The 21,796-nt window shown below is 40.3% G+C and overlaps 1 protein-coding gene across 1 annotated transcript in view; it reads right to left on the reverse strand.

Annotated features, from left to right (window-relative positions):
* LOC103128973 (serine/threonine-protein kinase MRCK alpha-like) overlaps positions 1-21,796 on the reverse strand; it is a 57,603-nt gene that overhangs the window by 26,225 nt on the left and 9,582 nt on the right. Inside the window, exons 5-8 of the mRNA XM_060200505.1 lie at positions 17,209-17,285; positions 7,848-7,934; positions 5,653-5,736; positions 305-410 (exon numbers count right to left, since the gene is read on the reverse strand). Of these exons, the coding sequence (XP_060056488.1) occupies positions 305-410; positions 5,653-5,736; positions 7,848-7,934; positions 17,209-17,285 (354 nt within the window). The remainder of the gene's footprint in view (positions 1-304; positions 411-5,652; positions 5,737-7,847; positions 7,935-17,208; positions 17,286-21,796) is intronic.

The following is a 21,796-nucleotide window of genomic DNA, read 5'->3' on the forward strand; positions in this document are numbered from 1 at the left end:
TCATCAGGGTGAAGCCCACATAAATGGGGTTCCTTGCCTTTACAAAAAAGAACCCAGAGAGCCAAAGAATCCCCCTTCTCCCTTCCTTTATGTGAGGACCCACTGAGAAGACGACCATCTCTACACCAAGAAAGTGGGCTTTCACTAGACACTGAACTAATTGTACTATCAGCAATAAGTTTCAATATTTATAAGTCCTTATAGGTATTGGAATCCTTATGTACCTGGTCCATGTACTTTGTTACAGACCTAGCAGACTAAAGAAGAAAAGTACAGTCCTGATGGGGGGGGGGGAGTTCCTTACCATCACAGGCGCAGCCCTGCCTTATCAATCCCACCATCAGCGATGTGCACTGGTGACACTTGGTGGGAGCAGTAAAGGATGTGAGGAAAAATCTGTGCGTATTATTCTACAAAACATGGAGACCAACTCTAATCAGTGGTTCAGCGACTTTGAAAAGTGCTTTCTGATGATTTCTTTCTTCAACCCCTCCCCTAGAAAATATCATTCTATCATTTTATATGCAAGGAAGAGGAGCTTTCCCCCACCTTCTCACTGGGGATTAAGGTTTTTATTTTAGTAAAGATTATTTTTTTGAATTTATTTCATTTCCTATGACAAAGAGAAATTGAGAGCAAAGGGGGACAGAGAGGAAGACACCTGCAGCATTGCTTCATCGCTTGGGAAGCTTTCTCCCTGCATGCGGGGACCCGGGACCAGAATCCAGTCCTTGTGCTTAATAATATGAGCCCTTAACCAGGTGTGCTACTGCCTAGCCCAAGTTTAAGATTCTTACTTCCGGGACCAGGTGGTGGCGCACCTGGTTGAGCGCACATCTCAATGCGCAAGGACCCAGGTTCAAGCCCCTGGGTCCCACCTGCAGGGGGAAAGCTTTGAGAGTGTTGAAGCAGTCCTACAGGTATCTCTCTCTCCCTACCACCCCTCCCTTCTCAATGTCTAGCTGTCTCTATCCAATAAATAAATAAAGATAGTAAAAAAAATATTCTTACTTCCTTATTTACATTTATTCATTTGTTTATTTACTTAGTCATTACTGGAGCATCACTGTGCTGAGACATCTTTTTCAGATAAAGAGTCAGAGGGGAAGACACCACCAAAACAAAAACAAAGTAGGCGCACTGTCCAGGTCTTGCTAGCCCTCTAGTTTACTTTTTTTTTTCCTCCAGGGTTATCACTGGGGCTCGGTGCCTACATTACAAATCCACTGCTCCTGGAGGCTATTTTTTTTTTTCTTTTTTAAAATTATTTTTATTTATTTATTTGTTTTTTTTTTTAATTTTTTATTTAAGAAAGGATTAGTGAACAAAAGCATAAGGTAGGAGGGGTACAACTCCACACAATTCCCACCACCCAATCCCCATAACCCACCCCCTCCCATGATAGCCTTCCCATTCTCTAGCCCTCTGGGAGCATGGACCCAGGGTCGTTGAGGGTTGCAGAAGGTAGAGGGTCTGGCTTCTGTAATTGCTTCCCCACTGAACATGGGCGTTGACTGGTCGGTCCATACTCCCAGTCTGCCTCCTGGAGGCTATTTTTTCCCTTTTGTTGTACTTGTTATTTACTGTTGTTATAATTATTATTGTTGTTGTTATTGCTGTCATTGTTGTTGGATAGCACAGAGAGAAGTGGAGAGAGGAGGGGAAGACAGAGAGGGGAAGAGAAAGATAAGACACCTGCACACCTGCTTCACCGCTTGTGAAGTGACTCCCCCTGCAAGTGGGGAGCCGGGGGCTCGAACCAGGATCCTTATGCCAGTCCTTGTGCTTTACTCCATGAGCGCTTAACTCACTGCACTACCTCCCGACCCCCCTTTTGCTTACTTAATAGGAAAACATTGAACAAAAAAAAATCCCAAGAATTACCTAGTGGAGGAATAGGAGAGGGAGAATGAAAAGAAAGAACTATTTAAGTGATATTTGAAACAAAATAAGTAAATCATGGTCTTTGTTTATTGTAACATATTCTAAATATTTAAGAAGACATTTTCTAGATTAGCTGAATCTTCAAATGACTCCTTAACAATGGATGGAATGAGAACTGCCTGTTTGTGCACATTTTTATTGTAGAGGGAAAACAAAATACAGTATGTTTTTTATCTCCTCCTTGAAAAGAATATCTCAACATTTTACCTCAATAGAAAATGTTTTGCTATCAATAAAAATATTTCATAAATAGAGATGTTCTTAAGAAGCAGACTGTAGGGAGTTGGGTGATGGCGCAGTGAGTTAAGTGCACATGGCGCAAAGCACAAGGATCAGCATAAGGATCCTGGTTCAAGCCCCCGGCTCCCCACCTGCAGGGGAGTCGCTTCACAAGGGGTGAAGCAGGTTTGCAAGTGTCTGTTTTTCTCTCCCCCTCTCTGTCTCCCCTCCTCTCTCCATTTCTCTCTGTCCTATCCAACAACAACAATAATAATAACTACAACAATAAAACAACAAGGGCAACAAAAGAGAATAAATAAATCTTAAAAAAAAAAAGAAAGAAAGAAAGAAAGAAACAGACTGTATTTTACTCTGAGACAGAAGGCATCCCAAAACTTCTAACTGGAACCCCAAGAACTAAAATTGCAAATGTCACATAAACTCGCCAACAAGTTAGTAACTCATTATGAAATTTCCATTTCCTCACTGTGCCTCTTTTTTCTTCAAAACTGTTAAATTGTGAATTGGTAATATGTGAACTATAGCAAAATCTAGATTCTTTAAGCCCTAGCTGACAAAGTTGCTCACATCTTGTTTCTGTTTCCTCACCTGTCACTGAGACAGCTGTACAGTCTGAGCTGGGAGCAGTGTGTACAAGAATACTTGCTTCTCATGCAGATCTTCAATTGACCTGTTTTCCACACAGCATAGTACCCTCACCTCCTAAGGGAGCTTGGATCTCTAAGCCCTGAGTCCTTCCAGGCTCGTCTTGTGATTTCAGTATGCCCTCTCTAAGCGTTTGACATGCACGTTTTTCATCTGCTGGTCCCTCCTCTGGCTTTCATCATTACTGTGCTAATAGCTGCCTACTCATGCCCCCCCCCAGTCCATTTCATTAGAAAGCAGAAATGCATACATTTTTTTAAGTCTACTATATTTAACTAGAAGTTCCTAGGGCAGGGGTAGGGAACACTTTTTCTGCCAAAGATCATGTAATTGTTTTTAACATCACTTGCTGATCATACAAAATTACCAACTTAACTAGCACTTAATGTTTTTATGAAAAAAAACTCATAGATTTATTGAATTTTAAGTCCTGTCTGTGGTTACCTTGACAGGGTCAGACCAAATGATTCAGGAATCCTTAGACACTCTATACCCTGTCCTAGGGGAAAAGGAAGGAAAGAAAGGAGAGGAGGGAGAAGGGAGAAATAGAGGGAGGGGAAGAGAAGAGGGAGGAGAGGAAAGGAGCACAGAAGGGGAGAAGGAAGAAGGATAGAAGGGGAGCAGGGAGGAGGAAAAGGAAGAGAAGGAAGGGAGAGAGTGGTGAAGAGAGGAAAAGAGAAAGAGAACTGGAATGATAGCTCAGCCTTAGAGCACAGACTTTGCACACCTGAAGTGCCAGAAGCCTCAGAATCATCGTTGGCACCACCATATATGCCACAGTTGAGTTTCGCTTTGCCATGTGCAACAACCCAGGCTGCGGACCCCAGTCTACCACATGGAGGTACTAAGACACATGGAAGCTTCAGTGCTGTAGTAGCTGCTCCTCTCTCTCTCTCTCTCTCTCTCTGCCTCTGTATCCAAAAAAGTGGGCCCAGGACGGTAAAACACCAGCAGTGACAAAAAAAATAATAAATAAGTAACTAAAATCTTTCACAAAATAAGTAGTGACTGGGGGGCAGAGGTAGCACAGCAGGTTAAGCACACAAGGTGCAAAGCACAAGGACCAGCGTAAGGATCCCGGTTAGAGCCCCTGGCTCCCCACCTGAAAGAGGGTCACTTCATAAGCAGTGAAACAGGTCTGCAGGTGTCTATCTGTCTCTCCCCATCTCTATCTTCCCCTCCTCTCTCAATTTCTCTTGGTCTTATCCAACAACAACTATAACAATAAAAAAAAAAAAAGAAGTTGTGGCATACAGGTCCCTTGAGTTTTTCTCAGAAATAGATGTAAGCTAGTTAGTTCACTTGCAACTAGAACTCCCAAACAAGGCTTGATAGAAACAACCAATGTCCATTTAATAGAAAAAATAAAATTCTGGCCAGGAGGTGGCACAGCCAATGGAACACACTCATTTCTATGCACAAAGACCCAGGTTCAAGTCCCAGGCACCCCCACCTGCAGGAGTGAAACTTCATGAGAGGTGAAGTAGTGCTACATTTGTCTCTTTCTCTCTTACTCTCTATATTCTCCTTCCCTTGGAACTGCTGACCCTATGAAACAAATGAACAACAACAACAAAACAAAAAAAAAAACAGAAAAAGAGTTGTGTCTGTGTGTCATGCAGGTGATGAACCCCAACAGTAGGCCTGGTGAAAGGTAGGGAGGAAAGAAGGGAGGGAGTAGAGGAGGAAAAGGCAGAAATAGATAGATTAAAAAAGAAATCCCAAGCTGCCCCAATATCAGGACCCATTTTCCTCAGGTATAGCATAGAGTATGTTGTCCAGCCTCCCTTCAGAGGAAGGAACATTCTCTAACCATTATTGATCCAAGTTGAGGGCAAGGTCCTATGGGGGCCCACAAAGGGGTCTGTTTTGTGTATGGATGGACCTGTCAACGCCCATGTTGAGCAGTAAAGCAGTTACAGAAGCTGGACCTTCCACCCTCTGCATCCCTCAATGACCTTGGGTCCATACTCCCAGAGGGATAAAGAATAGGAAAGCTATCAAGGGAGGGGATGGGATATGGAGTTCTGGTGGTAGAAATTGTGTGGAGTTGTACCCCTCTTATCCTATGGTTTTGTCAGTGTTTTCTTTTTATAAATAACTTTTTTTAAAAAAAGAAAGAAATCCCTGGAATTGGCAATAAATATTCTACACATTTCTTGGATCTGTTCCACCTTTAAGAATATATTTTATGGGACCAGGCGGTAGCGCAGCAGGTTAAGCGCAAGTGGCACAAAGCACAAGGACCGGCATAAGAATCCTGATTGGAGCCCCTGGCTCCCCACCTGCAGGGGAGTCGCTTCACAATTGGTGAAGCAGGTCTGCAGGTGTCTGTCTTTCTCTCTGTCTTTCCCTCCTCTCTCCAGGAGCAGTGGATTAATAGTGCAGGCATCAAGCCCCGGAAATAACCCTGGAAGCAAAAAAAAAAGATTATTTTTTATGAAATTTATGGTGAGATATTTTGCTGTTGTTTCAAATCTGATCTTGATTTTAATTAATGTAATTAGAATTTTTTCAGAGCCAGAGCCTTGTATGTGCATGATTTATTACTCCCAGGCCATTTTTTGTTTGTTTGTTTGTTTGGTTTTGGTTTTTTCATTCAGATGCACAGACAAAGCACCAATGCTTCCCTGCTTGTCGCTGCATTTCCATATGGTGCTGGGACTTGAACATGAGCCGTACACAGGGGAGGCGTGTGCCCTACCTGATAAACTATCTCTCTACCACCATAAAATTGCTTAGGTTTCAGGGTGACAATAAAGAGTCAAAGCAATTGATTCTTATTTTAAAGAAATCTATAAAGTTCATCACTAAATCAAATACCTTAGATGGAAAGAGAACTCTGCTATGATATTCCTTTCTCTTTATTGTTGGTGTATGAACTGGGAGATGAGCAGAATCTATAATCTGAATCAAGGAGATAAAAATTAAACAATATCTTCTCTAGTAGGGCTGATAAGACAAAACTATCTGGTTAATTTGAATGATACATGGCTATGATATAAAGTACGAGAAGGTAAACAGGCCATGTCCAGTGGAGAAGCAATTACAGAAGCCAGACTTTCTATCCCATAAAGAATGTTGGTCCATACTCTCAGATAGGGATAAAGGATAGGGAAGCTTCCAATGAAAGGAGTGGGACATAGAACTCTGGTGGTGGGAATTGTATGGCATTGTACCTGTGTTATCTTTCAATCTTGTTGATTATTATTAAGTCACTAATAAAAATTTAAAAAATAAAGTGGATAGGAAGAATGCAACCCATTTCAGATCACCCAGTAATCTGCCATGAAAGACAAGCTTCTAATAAGATGGGTTCAACTATTTTATTCTAAATCAAAAAATGGTAATTTATCAATAGTTTGCTAAATTTGTAGGTAATATGGATTTGTAATGTGTTATCCCTTGTACCATCCTCTGCGGTGAGACTGTTTCATTGTTACAATATTAAAATAGGTAAAATTAAATTGTCATTAAAATATCAGCTTTGATCCAAATTAAAAATAAGGTATGGGGAATCGGGCAGTAGCACAGTGGGGTAAGCACACATGGTGCAAAGCACAAGGACCAGTGTAAGGATCCTGGTTCGAGTCCCCAGCTCCCCTACCTGCAGGGGAGTCACTTCACAGGTGGTGAAGCAGGTCTGCAGGTGTCTATCTTACTCTCCCCCTCTCTGTCTTTACCTACTCTCTCCATTTCTCTCTGTCCTCTCCAAAAACGACAACATCAATAACTACAACAATAAAATAACAAGGGCAACAAAAGGGAATAAATAAATAAATAAATAAATAAATAAATATAAAAAATAAATAAATAAAATAAGGTATGACCTGGGTATAAGCCACAGCAAAGTTTTTAAAAATATTTATTCTCTTTTGTTGCCCTTGTTATTTTATTGTTGTAGTTATTATTGTTGTTGTTATTGTTGTCATTGTGTTGGATAGGACAGAGAGAAATGGAGAGAGGAGGGGATGACAGAGAGGGGGAGAGAAAGATAAGACACCTGCAGACCTGCTTCACCGCTTGTGAAGCGACTCCCCTACAGGTGGGGAGCCAGGGGCTCGAACCGGGATCCTTACACGGGTCCTTGAGCGCTGTGCTACCGTCAAGACTCCCAACAGCAAAAGTTTTTCATACTAAAACACAGAAATTTGGTAACAGCTCCTAGGATTACAAAGTGGATGGATAATAAAGAATCCCAGCCACGGTTAGTTAGGATGAGCAAGGTGCAGAGATGGAAAGCAATGACATTTAAAAAAAAAATTAATGATACACAGAATTAGGGAATCTCTCTGGCACATGTTGTATAAGAAATTGAACTCAGGATCCTACACCAGCTCTCTTTCAGTCCCTGGCTACCCACCCTACCCCAACACCAGCAGTTTCTGGAAAGGGACAGTATGAGGGAGAGACTTAAACTTATTGAAGAAAATACTTTCTTTCATGGAGAATCATGTTTTCTGATAAACAGAGGGAAAATTGACTTATTTTATGTAGGAAATGAAAAAGTAGATCTAATTTTAATACGTGCAGTCTCAAATGTATTTTGTAACTTATTAGCTATACAACACACCAGATTTGATACTACAAATATGCATATATATATATTTCTTTCATGTTAATTAAAGCAACATAAATAATGAAGGGATTGTCCCTGCCAGATCACGTCCCTTTTTGGTTTGTGCCAAACTGTACAAATCATTTCATAATTCACATAAATGTGGCCCCCTGTTCTTATTCCTTGCTGCATGTAGACAATATCATTAAGCCCGTTGTTCAGATGCAGATATTTTTGCTTGTTTTTTTTTCCATTGATTTTTTTCAGAGAGAGTTTTCTCATTTGAGTTTCCAATCTTTTGAGTTATCAGTTAAAACTTATCTTCCACTAGGCTGTGCATAACTAAACACTGTTTTTGGACTAAGAGAGAAACATCCTCTTTCTCAATGCTATTCATGCATCTCCCTTTTGCTCTGTTACAAAGAAATAGGCGGGGAGCAATGCTGCCCCAACCAGGCACCTTAACTGAGTCAGCTTCATCTCCACTGTGTGAGGATGGAGATGTGGACCTGGAACTGATGTAGAAGTTGATCTTGACTGGATCCGTCTAGAAAAATAAGTGAGGGGAAACAAAAATTCAAGAGATCACTGTCTGACTTCTAGTAAAGTCATGAACATTAATAGTACTTCTCAATTATGGGCAACATAGCTGTTTGGGTATTTTTTCTGTGACATATTTCAATACATAAAGTTGCAGTCATAATGTCACACCATGGGCAGGGGTGACTGCACTAGGCAGCTCTTCTTCAGCATGGGCTGTAGTGCATGCCCGTTGCTCGCTCTACTCCATATGGGCATGCTCTGGCCTCAAAAGAAATTGAGCAAATTGATCCATTTCATCCACAGTGGGTAATAAATGAAATTGACTTGACACTAAGACTTCTTTCACTAAGAATATCTGATGAAGTGATTGAGAATATGCCCCCCCCCCCCGCACGCCTGAAGTACTCCCCCCTTTGCCATATGGTTTACAGTGAACAAATCAGTGTTAGCAGCACTAATTTTCCCATAGGCAAAATTTCAAGTACAAGTTATAGTTATCTCTCCTTATCTGAAGGTTCTGCAACAGCAAACCCACTAACTGACATTCACTGTTGGCTGATTTTGTGAATGTGGAATCTAAAGTTAAAAAAAAAAAAACTCATGTAAGTAGACGGGACGGTTTTTTGTTTGTTTGTTTGTTTTGTTTTGTTTTTACCAGAGCACTACTCAATTCTGGTTTATGGTGGTGCAGGGGATTGAGCCTCGGACTTTGGAGCCTCAGGCATAGAAGTATTTTGCATAACCATTAAACTATTTTCCTGCCTGGGCCTAAACAATTCTAACCCTTGCTGTTAAGGGTCAAATGTAATTTGAATTAGAGACACTCAAGAGATATTTAGTGCAAGGACACCCTGATCCTCCTCTGCCATTCTGAAAAAAGGGAAGAAATCACTTCTGAAAGTCATCATCTTTGACTAAGGGTGCAGAAGTTATTCTTTTCAACAGACTAAAGAATTAGGGCCAGAAAGAACTTCAAACAAGCCTTGTTAAAGTAACTCATAATTGTTTCCTCAAGTTTACAAAAGGCAATAGTGTTTGGCCTTCTGTGACATAGTGTACAATACTGCAAAGTAAAGCTTTTCTCGTCACACAAAAGGCTAGTGTGCAGTTTTGATTTTTCTGTAACACCAGGGAGAAGCAGACATATTGGGTTGTCAGAAAAGGCAAGATGTACTTTTCAGTTTTTTTTCAGTGCATCATGACTTTTCCAACAACCCAATATTTGGGCTAGCTCGTGACTTAAATAGTGATGATGATTATACAGACTCAGTAAACACTTCAGTACTCATAGTTGGGATAATTATTTATAATAGGCCTGGGTCCACACAGCAATTTAATTTTGCTCATAAAGTGCTCGTGTTTGTGCCAGCTTTGTTCATTCAATGTTATGCTAGTGAGAGTTATCCATGGTGTGCATAGCTATGTTATTCCATTTTATTGCTCTGTCCATTGATACATCAGAATTTCTTAGTTCATTTATTAGTTTGATCAATATTTGGCTTCATGATATTTCAATTTTCATTTTTATAAAAATGAGGATTTTAGGGGGGTCGGGCGGTAGCGCAGTGGGTTAAGCACATGTGGCGTGAAGCGCAAGGACCAGCGTAAGGACCCCAGTTCAAGCCCCGGCTCCCCACCTGCAGGGGAGTCACTTCACAGGCGGTGAAGCAGGTCTGCAGGTGTCTATCCTTCTCTCCCCCTCTCTGTCTTCCCCTCCTCTCTCCATTTCTCTCTGTCCTATCCAACAATGACTACATCAAATAACAACAATAATAGTAACTACAACAACAATAAAACAAGGGCAGCAAAACGGGGGGGGGCGCAAAATTTTTTTAAATGAGGATTTTAATAACATTATATTGGATCTTGTTATATTTAATTTTTAATCTTTATTGAAGCATGACATGATTGATAAATAGATCAAATTAGGGACAGTTAGCATCTTTGTAATATTGAGTCCTGGCAACATAATGTTGCTTTCTATTTAATTTAGACTTTTTCAAATGCCCCTTTTTGGAAACTTACACTTCTTCCTAGAGGTCTTTTGGCTACAGTTAAATTTATTTCTAAATTCCAAAAACAAGAAATAGATGTCTTATGCGATAGTGGTATTTGGAGTTTTGTAATATAATTGTTTAATTTTTTTGCTTGTACATAGACACACACTTGATTTTTGTATATCTGCATACTTGATCCTATATATTAGCTTGGTAGTAAATCTGTTTAATCAATGTACAATCTGTTAATGTACATTGATTCTTATATATTGATGTGGTAGCCAGTCACCTTTCTAAACTCTAATTATTCAAAATTCCCTCCATACTGCATTTTTGTTCACATTAAACAATGTGAACAAAAGGAGAAAAAATTACATTTTTGCTCTATTAGAAAGTGTCTGCCTTTTCCAAAGCTGGTTTCTCACTAGATACCATAGAAGTGAAAAATGACAATAGCTCTTTGTTTTGTTGTAAAGTGCCCTGGGGCAATAAGGAAAGAAGCTTGAAAAGTCTAAGGCCCAAATCCACCATGTTAGAAGTAGCATAGTAGTCTAAATACACACGTAAGCATACAGGGATTTTTTTTTTTTAAGATTTGTTTGATTTATTATATGGAAAGAGATGCACAGTGAGAGAGACAGAGATAACACTGCTCTGGTACATGAGATTATGGAGTTCTAAACAGGAATTTCGGGCATACAAGTCTGACAATTTACCAGCTGAACTATTTCCTAGCCACTATAAAGATAATTTTAGGAAACGAGATTCAAATCTCCTGTGGTTCTTACATACCCCCCAAACACAGATAGATCCTATTAAGTCTAGGTGAAGGGATTGCTTTGAAGTTATGAGCAAAGTTTTCTCTATGTGAATTAAGTTTGTTAAAAAGCAATTTCTTGGGGCTGAACAGTGAGACATCTGAGTGAGCACGCACATTACAGCGCACGAGGACCCATGTTCAAGAGCCTGTTCTCTCACATATGCAGGGAGGAAGCCTCACAAGCAGTGAAGTAATTTTGTAGGTGCGTTCTCTTGCTCTCCCTCTCTCTCCTCTCTTCTCCCTCAATTTCTCTCTGCCTCTATCCAAAATAAATGAATAAAAATATTTTTTAAAGTATTTTTAAGAAACAACTTCTGGGAGCCGGGCAGTAGCGCAGCGGGTTAAGAGCACATGGCTCGAAGCACAAGGACCAGAGTAAGGATCCCGGTTCCAGCCCCCGGCTCCCCATTTGCAGAGGGGGTCACTTCGCAAGCTGTGAAGTAGATCTGCAAGTGTCCTATCTTTCGCTCCACCTCTGTGTCTTCCCCTCCTCTCTCAATTTCTTTGTCTTATCCAACAACAACAGCAATGGCAGCAACAACAAAGGCAACAACAAGGGCAAACAAAATGGGGAAAATGGCCTCCAGGAGCAGTGGATTTGTAGTGCAAGGCAAAAAAAAAAAAAACTTTTTTGAGTCAGACAGGTGGTTCAGTGCACATACTACCACACATAGTGACCTGAGTTTGAGCCACAAGCAACAACATGGGAGCATGTGCAGGGTAAAAAGCTTCATGAATCATAAAATAGTGCTGTCATGTTTCTCCTTGTCCTTTCTGGTTCTTTATTCCTCTCTATCTCCACCCTTTATCTAGAGGGGGGTCAGACCACTGTAAACAGTGCAGTCTTGCTGGCACTGAGTCCCACCAATAATCCCAGTGGTCAAAAAAAGGAGAGAGAAAGAAAGAAAGAAAGAAAGAAAGAAAGAAAGAAAGAAAGAAAGAAAGAAAGAGAGAGAGAAAGAAAGGGAGAAAGAAAAAGAAAGAAAGAGAGAGAGAAAGGAAATAAGAAAGAAAGAAAGATCCTTTAGATAACTGAAAATATTTAGAAATTAACTAGGTAACTTACTTTATTAAAAAAAAAAGGGGGGGCAGGTGGTGCTGCAACTGGTTAAGAGCACACATTGCAGTGCACAAGGACCCAGGTTCAAGCCCCTGGTCAGGGGGAAAGCTTCACAAGTGGTGAAGCAGGGCTGCAGGGGTCTCTCTGTATCTATCCCCTCCCTATCCTTTCTCCTCTCTCAATTTCTATTTCTATCCAATAGTAAGAAAAAAACTACATTTTCCCCCTGTAACTTATTTATGTAAATGAAAATCAAAACTCTTGAGGGTGAGTGCCAAACTCAAAGAAATCTGCTATTGGTCTCTTGAACCTGAGCGTATCAGTTTGGCTCTGAGGAATCGCATTAATAAATTTACTAGACTTTGCATCCTCTTCATAGCAGTATCTATGTTAGTTAACAGTAGAAATGGTAATGATGGGCATCATTTTCATGTCCCTAAACATAGACTGGAAAAGTTTCCATTCTTCACCATATGTTGTTTGCTATAAATTTGGTTGTTGATCCCATCAGATTAAGAAAGTTCTTTTTTGTATTTCTAACTTGGAGTCAGGTTTTTGTTTTGACATCACTAAAGGATTAAATTGTATCATAATGTTTTAATATTTTTAATTATGATTGTCAGTTTTAATCTCTTATTATGCTATACTGGTTCATTTTTGCAATTAAGTTCTGCATTACTGAAATGATACCAAGTTGGTCATGCTACATTATTTTTTCTATATATAACTACATTCAGTTTAGCAAAATTTTTAAAACAATTCTTGAATGTTCAACATTTCATTAGAATTTCCATTGTATAGCTAAGAGGTTTTTTTTAAGGTTAGATTCATATATATTTCACAAAGATTCTTTACCTTAGGAAATAACTGTAAAATATATTGAAAGCTGGGCTGGGGAGATGGCATTATGGTTATGCAAATGACTCTCATAACTGAGACTCTCAGTTCCCAGGTTCAATCCCAGCGCCACCATAAACAGAGCAGTGCTTTGGCGGCTTTCTCTTTCTGATCTCTCTCGTTAAAATACATAAATAAGATGTTAAAATATATATATGCATACTGAAAAGAAAGTATGCAATCTTTTAATTGTTCCAAAGAACGGCAGTGTTATAAACACAGCTGAAGTCATGCATGTCCTTGTTAAAATTCAAGCTACAGTTCAAAGAATTCTTTTGTATTCCCAGCCAAAATTCTGGATTGTATACCTTTGAGGTTTGCCCTCAACAATCATTTAAATTGTCACTTAGATTTAAAGCTGTGTTTTCAGTTAAGACAAAAAGCTCTATTCTCACAAAACCAACATAATGCAAATTTTAGAAATAATTCTTGACATTTATAAGAAAGATTAAACTGTGATTTTTCTACTGTTGTGTTTATCGCCTCTTGAAATCAGACTGCACCAGCCACACACACAAAAAAAAATCATTTGAGAAATGTCTGAGGTCAAAGTGCCAAAACAAAATACCACAGACTGGGTGGCTTAAGCAAAAGACATTTACTTATCACAACGCTAATAGCTGGAAGTCTAAGAATAGGGTGTCAGCTTGATTCCTTTTTTTTTTTTTCCCCTTTACCTCCTTTAGAGCACTCGCAGGGGAGGGGTGAGGTGGTTCTCTTTGGGCAACCCCATACTCAGCCCCCAGTATGCCTCAGATTATTGGGGAGACCTGGCTTGGGAAAAGAAGGCATTTTAAACAGAGCAAGTAAAGGAGGGTGATATGGAGTTTTCAGCAGGATGCAAAAATGGGACTGAAGCTGAGGAGTCTTTGCAGGCATCGAATAGGCCACCTAATCCTGACCTTAGGAGAAAGAAGATGCTGGAAAGGACAGGGAATGACCTTTTTTGTATCCACTGGATTTCTATTTGTATTCACAGGCTTTTGTTTTGTTTGTTTCCTTCACCCAACTACTTCATTCATCCTGTCCTGTTCATACTCCCATCTCATTTCATTCCTTCAGTCTCTCCACTGAGCCCCTCTCGCCCCCATTCTCTCTATCTTGGGACATGCTTCCCCCAGAAAGCCCACCCAAGAGCATTGGTAGTCAACCCAGTCAAACATTCCAGGACTCACCCACAGCAGTCCCGCCCTCCACCTAGCCCAGCCCCAGAAACCAGCCGGGAGACAGCAACTAGAAAGCCGCTGTGCTCTGTGATTGGCAGCCGCCACGAATCAAAGCAAGTTCTCTGTGACTGGGAGGGGTCAACCAGGAGAAGCTGCTTGCAGCTGGTGATCAAGCTAAAAAGAGGTGACGGTCTATATCTAGGTATGGGGACTTTATTGGGGAGTGGACCACCTGGAATGGAGCCCCGCTTCCCCAGAGACCCACCCCACTAGGGAAAGAGAGAAGCAGACTGGGAGTGATCGACCAGTCAACGCCCATGTTCAGCGGGGAAGCAATTACAGAAGCCAGACCTTCTACCTTCTGCATCCCACAATGACCCTGGGTCCATACTCCGCGAGGGCTAGAGAATGGGAAAGCTATCAGGGGAGGGGATGGGATATGGAGATTGGGTGGTGGGAATTGTGTGGAGTTGTACCCCTTCTACCCTATGGTTTTGTTAATGTCTTCTTTCTTAAATTAAATAAATAAATAAATAAATAAATAAATAAATATATAAGGGTGTGACGGAGCCAAGTGGTCGCCACACTGGGGTGAGGACTGAGCCCCACACTTCCTCCCATCTCTCTCCTTCCCTCCTCCCTTTAATCTGGGGAGAGAAGCTGCAGTCTAGCCAGGCTCTCCTCCCCCCCCCCCCACGCCCGCCTTGCCTAAGGATACCCCAATTTTCAGGAAAGGAGCTGCAATCCAGCCCTCTTCCAGCCTCTGTGCTGCTGCATGGTTGCATTCAGTGAAGGGCTTTCTCCCTGGTTTGCAGTTGACGGCATTCTTGCTACATCCTTCTATGGCAGAGAGAGGAGGGCAGATTTCTCTCTTACTCTTTTTAGAAATCTCATTGGACTTGGGCTCCACGCTAATGACTTCATCTAACCTTAATTAAGTCCTAAAAACTCTATGTTCAAACTTAAGTATTTGGGGTAGACACAGATTATGTCATAGTCTTCTGCCCAAGGCCAGGGAAGTGGCTTAGCCAGGAGAGCACAGGACTCAACAAGCATAGTTTTCTGCCCTAGCCTGGAAAAATCTAACTTGTTTAACCATCAACTCTACAGTCTTGAGTCCAAATCTCTCATCTAAATATCTGCTAGATTCATTAAGGGCAACACTCAAGGTACAATTCATGCTGGGACCGAATTCCATCTGTGAACCTATGGGATCAGACAAGTTATATGCTTCTGGAATAAGCATAGCCAAGACACTTCTGGACAAGCATAGCCAAGACACTCCAGTCCCAAAAAGAAGGGAGAGAGGTGGTGCTTCTGTACATATTCATGGGCAGGAGGATTTAGAGGGCTCATATACCAGGTAGCAGGGATTATAACATTCACTTTGGAATACTGCTCATCGAAGACCATAGGCCTCAGGAACTCCATTTGGTTCTTCCTACCATGAAACACCTTCCTCATTCCCCAGGCCATAGAGGTCAAGCATGCATAGGTAATACCAGTCTTTCCTTATGTTTATTCACTAATGTGGAATTAATCACAGGTTAGATCAGAAAACATATTGGCCCACTGAACTAGCCCAAGGGCAAAATGTCTTTTGTCACCAGGTACTAATACAGTTCTGGGCTGTCTAGTAGCCAAGAGTAGTGCATCCAGTCCCTGGAATTAGCATAAATACAGAACTTGTGTTTACAATCTAAAATATGTGACTGTTTCCTCTTGTTTAGTGCACAGCAACTTTAAATATGTCTTCTGTACTCTGTGAATGGGCCCTGTCAGACTTACCTCAAAGATCTGGGTTGCCCTTTTTCCAAACACCTAGGACCTGAAGCCCTAAATCGTTTATTTTGTCTCTCAATTCACAGAGATGGCAGCTATTCCTTGAAATCATAACACTAGTTATATATATATATATGTATATATATATATATATACATATATATATATATAATCATTTTAGTCCTCTTACACCTGTGTAATCACTTCTCTGTTTTCAATATCCTCAATAACTGGGTAAACCTAGAAGGCAAGCTAAGTGAACTAAAGCAGTCACAGAAAGACAAACGCTGTGTGGTCCTACGTGTGTCTAAAAGAGTCAAAACTCATAGAATCAGAGTCTGGACTGGTAGCAGCCAGAATCATGGGGCATGGGTAGAGGAAGATGTAAGTCAGTAGATGAAGTTACAATTCCCTTAGATGAACACATACATCTAGGTATTCAACACTTTGCCTATAGCTAACAACACTGCATATGCACTTAAATATCTAAGAGGGTTTTCTTTACGTTAAATGTTCTTACAGCACTAGCTAAGATGCACAAGGCCACTTTTGAAAGTGATATATGCATGCATCTTTTACCTTGATTGTGGTGCCAATGTCATGGATCTGTGCATATGTCATCTAATTACATGATTTAAATATCACTTTGGTAAATTATTACACCTCAATGAAGCTGTTTTATCAGAATCTCTGTTAAAATTAGGTTCTATTTCCCTGAGATCAAACACATATGCAAAGCTTACTCAATAATGTGTAAGTAAATTATAGTGTATGCATATAATGGACCATGAAATAGAAATATACTTGAACAGATGAATCACAAACTCAAAATGCACTGTATAATTCTGCTTACCTGTATTATAAAATTAAAACCTGTTGCTTAGGAATGTGTATATATATATGTATATATATATACATATATATATATATATATACACATCCAATATAAAAACACTACAAAGTGCAAGTAAATTAAGACAGAGAGTCAGGGTAATAGTTGCCGCAGAAAGAAGGGAAGTTTATGACTACAAGCAAAAGCACAATATGAAAACACCGATAATTTTCTCATTTTTCTTGAGTAAAAGGTTCAACCAGTAGGGGCTAAGTGGTGCCACACCTGGTTGAGCCCACATGTTTCAATGCCCAGTGAACCAGGTTCAAGCATCCATTCCCCACATGCAGGGGAAAAGCTGTGCAAGTGGTGAAGCAGTGCTGCAGGTGTCTCTCTCTCTCTCTCTGACCCCCCCTGCTCTCTCAATTTCTGACTGTCTCTACTCAGTAAATAAATAAAGATACTAAACATTTTTTAAAAGCTTCAACAGGTGTTTGGTGTGCATTTTAATACATGTTTAGCAATGATTCACAGTATAAACACTTTTTTATTTTAATCTAGTAGAGATGATGTTACAACTTAAACATTCAGTCTTATTTGTTTCTTTCTTACGTGCTTCTGTCAATCCTCCTGCACAGAATGATACTAGAACTGTTTTAATGCAAAAGCCAACAGAAACATTTCTGTAGGGGCTTGTAGAACATTCTAGAAGCATAGTACTTACTTCACACTGAGCCACAGCATTGGTGGTCTTACCAGAAAGTGCCAAGGCAGATGAACTTGGTTCCCGTTGCATAATACCTGGAAGACAAAGGCACATGTTTTGTTTTTAAGCTAGAAAGTTAACATTAATAGTCATGCCTTTTAATTGTCAACTATTAAAAATCAGTCCTGAACTGGAGGTGACTATGCTTAGTGAGGTAAGTAACAAGGTAAAAGATAACTACAAGATGGTTTTGTTCAGAAGTGGAATAACTTGGAAAGAAAAAAAATCATAACCAACCTAACTCTAAAGCTTTGAGAGAACTCTGGAGGTTGTCCTTGATTATCTAATAATCTTGTAGTTCACTATTAAATTACTAATAAAATTAAAAATCTACTCTTGATTCAGAGGAATAGCTTACCAGGTAGAGCACCTGGTCTTACCATGTGCAGCTTGGGTTTGAGCCCAGTCACTGCATGGGAAGAAATATTGCAGTGAAGGAAGTTCTGGTGCTTTGCTGTCTCTCCTCCCAGCAGCATCTCTGTGTGTCTCTGAGTGATGGAACTGCAGGTGTGTGAGGCTCAGGAATCATAAAAATAAATCAATTAACAAACAAGCAAACTACGGAGACAGGTGGTGGCACACCTGGTGAGCGCACGTGATACAATGCTCAAGGACCCAGGTTGGAGCGCCTGGTCCCAGCCTGCAAAGGGAAAGCTTTGAGAATGGTGAAGCAGGGCTGCAGCTGTCTTTCTGACTACCTCCCTCTGTGTCACCCCATTTCCGTCTCAATTTCTGGATGTCTCTATCTAATAAGTAAATACAATAAAAAAAAACTTCAAAAGGCAAATTGCTCTTAGACCATACTTAAATAAAAAGATTATGCTTACTTAAGTATGTTAAGTGCATTTAATGTAAGCCAGATTTCTGCATGTTGACTGAACTGATGTTTAGGAGACTGACAACTTATAATGAAAAACAAATTAAATAAAAATCTTTTAACTGACTCCTGAGCCACATCACTACTTCTTTTCTGAAGTAGTATTATTTAAATAAAACTTTTTTTGTTTTGTTTTTTGATAGAGACAGAGAAGGCAGAGGGAGAGGAAGAGAGGGTTACAGAGGTAGAGAAAGAAGGACGCCTGTAACATTGCTTCACTGCTTCTCAAGTCTTCCTCCTGCAAAGGGGGACCCACAAGCTTGAACCTGGGTCCCATGAGCACTTTAATGCGTGTGATCAACCAGGTACACCATCACCAAAACTAATATATTTCATCGTACTTAAACTTTATTCTAGGTATCAAGGTGTTATGTGCATAGGCAAAAAAAAAAAAAAAATCCAACTGCTGAATTTTTACCTCAGAAGAATTCTAAAAAAAAAGTCATACTTCATCACAGTTGATGATGGATGCTAACACTTGTTTTTGAGGAAGTGTGACATTACATCCCTAAAATATAAAGTCTTATAAAATAATGTTTGGTAATGCACATATTACTATGCACAAGGACCTGGGTTCAAGCCCCAACTCCCTCCTATCTGTCTCTTTCCCTCTTTATTGCCCCCTCCTTTATAATGTTTTTCACTGTCCTCTTAAGTAAAATAGGGGGGGGAGGAAAAAATGGCCACTGGGAGCAGTGAATTCCTAGTGCTGGCACCAAAACTCAGTGATAACTCTGGTGGGAATTAAAAAAATAATAAAATAATGTTTCTTTAGTCAAAAAATAAGAAAAACAAGAATAAATAAATATATATATGATGCTCAGAATGAAAGCTGAAAGTATGAGGGCTGGGCAGGGGTACACCCAGGTGAGTGCACACGACCGCATGCACAAGGAACCAGATGTGAGTCCCTACTCCTCACCTGCAGTGGAAAGACTACATGGGGGGGGGGGAGGGTGAGTGAGGCAGCTCTGCAGGTATCATTATCTCTCTTTATCTATCTGTCTCTATCTCTGTCTCCCTCACCCCTCTCAAATTCCCTCTGTCCTATTAAAAAAATAAAAAGGCTTAGGGAGTTGGGCGGTAGCACAGCGGGTTAAGCACATGTGGCGCAAAGCACAAGGACAGACATAAGGATCCCAGTTCGAGCCTCCGGCTCCCCACCTCCTGGGGAGTCACTTCACAAGTGGTGAAGCAGGTCTGCAGGTGTCTATCTTTCTCTCCCCATCTCCGTCTTACCGTCTTACCTTCCTCTCTCTATTTCTCTCTGTCCTATCCAACAGCAATGACATCAACAACAGCAATAATAACCACAACAATAAAACAACAAGAGCAACAAAAGGGAATAAATAAGTAAATATTTTTTTAAAAAATTTTTAAAAGGCTTAAAGGATGACTATAGCTTTATTTAAATACTAGAGAAACAAATTTTGACTTTCTCTAATAAGCATCCTTTTAGCAATTAACATTGCTAGCAGTGTGAGCTTTTACATAAATTGCTACCATGACTGCTTAATGATCAAATAAAGAAGTGTGTTCAGAAATGTTGAACAGGTTCCAAGTTAATTGTAGAGCATAGAACTAGCATATATGGGGCCCCAGGCCCAATTCCTGCCACAAGATATGTCAGGTTAATTGTAGAGCGTAGAACTAACATATATGGGGCCCCAGGCCCAATTACTGCCATAAGATATGCCAGAACTGAACAATAGTCTGATCTTTCTCTTGTATTCTCTCTCTCTCTTTCATAAAAGTACATCTTTTCTTATGTTTCAAAGGAGGTCCAGGAGATAACTCATTCATTATTTCTGATCTTTCTCTTGTATTCTCTTTCTCTCTTTCATAAAAGTACAACTTTTGTTATGTTTCAAAGGAGGTCCAGGAGATAACTCATTCACAGAGTGTGCATTCCAAGAGTGCACACAAGGGAGCCAGGTGGTGGCACACCTGGTTGAGCGCACATTACTCAAAGAGTGCACACTTTACCCGCTCAAGAACCTGGACTCAAGTTCCCGGTCCCTACATGTAACAGAGCATGCTCCTTGTGGAAAGACCATGAGTGGTGCAACAGTGCTATCTCTCCCTTTTTCCTTGTCTTTTTCTCACACTCTGTCTCTCACTCTTTTTTTTTTTTAAGATTATTTTTTATTTCATTATTGGGGGATTGATGTTTTACAGCCGACAGTAAATAACAATAGTTTGTACATGCATAACACTTCCCAGTTTCCCACATAACAACACAACCCCCAATAAGTCCTCTGCCATCCTGTTCTAAGGATTTTTAAAATTTATTTTATTTTATTTACTTATTAAAGAAAGACAGAGAGTAATTGAGAGGGGAATAGAAGATAGAGAGGGAGAGAAACAGAGAGACACCTACAGTTCTACTTTACCACTCATGAAGCTTTCCCTCTGCAGGTGGGGACCAGGGCCTTGAACCTGGATCCTTGCTCACTGTAATTGGAAGCATTTAACCAGGTGCACCACCACCTGGCTCCTGTCATTCTCTATCTTTAAAAAAATTCCACAAGCAGAAGTAGAATCATACAGGTGCAAAACCAAAGTGAAAAAAATATAAGTGAAAAAATATATATAAGTAGCAAATAAATAAATGATAATAATAATATTTTAAATATAAATATTAAAGCGTTATACAAACACTTTATTGCTCTGCAGTATTCAAGGAGAATATATATATATAAGCTCTAAGTTACACTGTTAGCTTCTCAAAATTAAGCAATAATACCTGATAACACCTCTTTTAGGTGTTTTCTGAAAAATGTCAAGCCTATCAGTACTCCCACCAATGGCAACGGATGTTTTGCGAAGAAAACCATTCTGTCTTCTGGTATTCGAAAGGAAGCAAGGTTCTGGTCTTTGTTCCTTTTCTAAAACACCTGTCCTGGGGGCCACAGCCTTTGTATAACCTATTTTATATATATAAGACCTATACATGTCGTACCTCCTCCACTTCCCTTGAGTTAAAACCTTTCTTGGTTGATCCGTTACAAAGGTACTCAAGTGTTTTTTCTTTTTTTTTTTTTCTCTCCAGGGTTATTGCTGGGGCTCGGTGCCTGCCACTACGAATCCACTGCTCCTGGTGGCCATTTGTTGATGTTGTTGTTGTTGTTGTTTTTGTTCTTGTTATTGTTGGGTAGGATAGAGAGAAATCGAGAGAGGAGGGGAAGACAGAGAGGGGGAGAGAAAGACACCTGCAGAACTATTTCACCGTGAAGTGATCCACCTGTGGGTGGGGAGCCAGGTGCTTGAACCCTAACCCTGCACCACCATCCTGGCCCCACTGAAGTGCTTTTTTAATGTTTCTCCTATTGTCCATGGAGAAATCCACCTACAAATATATATTGGATAGTCACTGTTATTTGGAGTCTGCCTACCCTGAATTTACATTAGCCCGTCTTCAGTCCAAAATATTCACAAGCTAGTACAGACCAATCCTACTCAGATCTAGTCCAGTGTGAGTTACAGAACCATGGGACAAAAGGAAAAGAGAATCCAGGCAAGTAAAAGAAGGTCCACTAACTAACGTGCAGTTAAGACATATGCTAAAGAGTATTTAAGGGGGAGTCAGGCAGTAGTGCAGCAGGTTAAGCACATGTGGCGCAAAGCGCAAGGACCGGCGTAAGGATCCCGGTTTGAGCCTCCGGCTCC

The sequence above is a fragment of the Erinaceus europaeus genome, chromosome 10 (assembly GCF_950295315.1).
Source record: "Erinaceus europaeus chromosome 10, mEriEur2.1, whole genome shotgun sequence".
NCBI classification, from domain to species: domain Eukaryota; kingdom Metazoa; phylum Chordata; class Mammalia; order Eulipotyphla; family Erinaceidae; genus Erinaceus; species Erinaceus europaeus.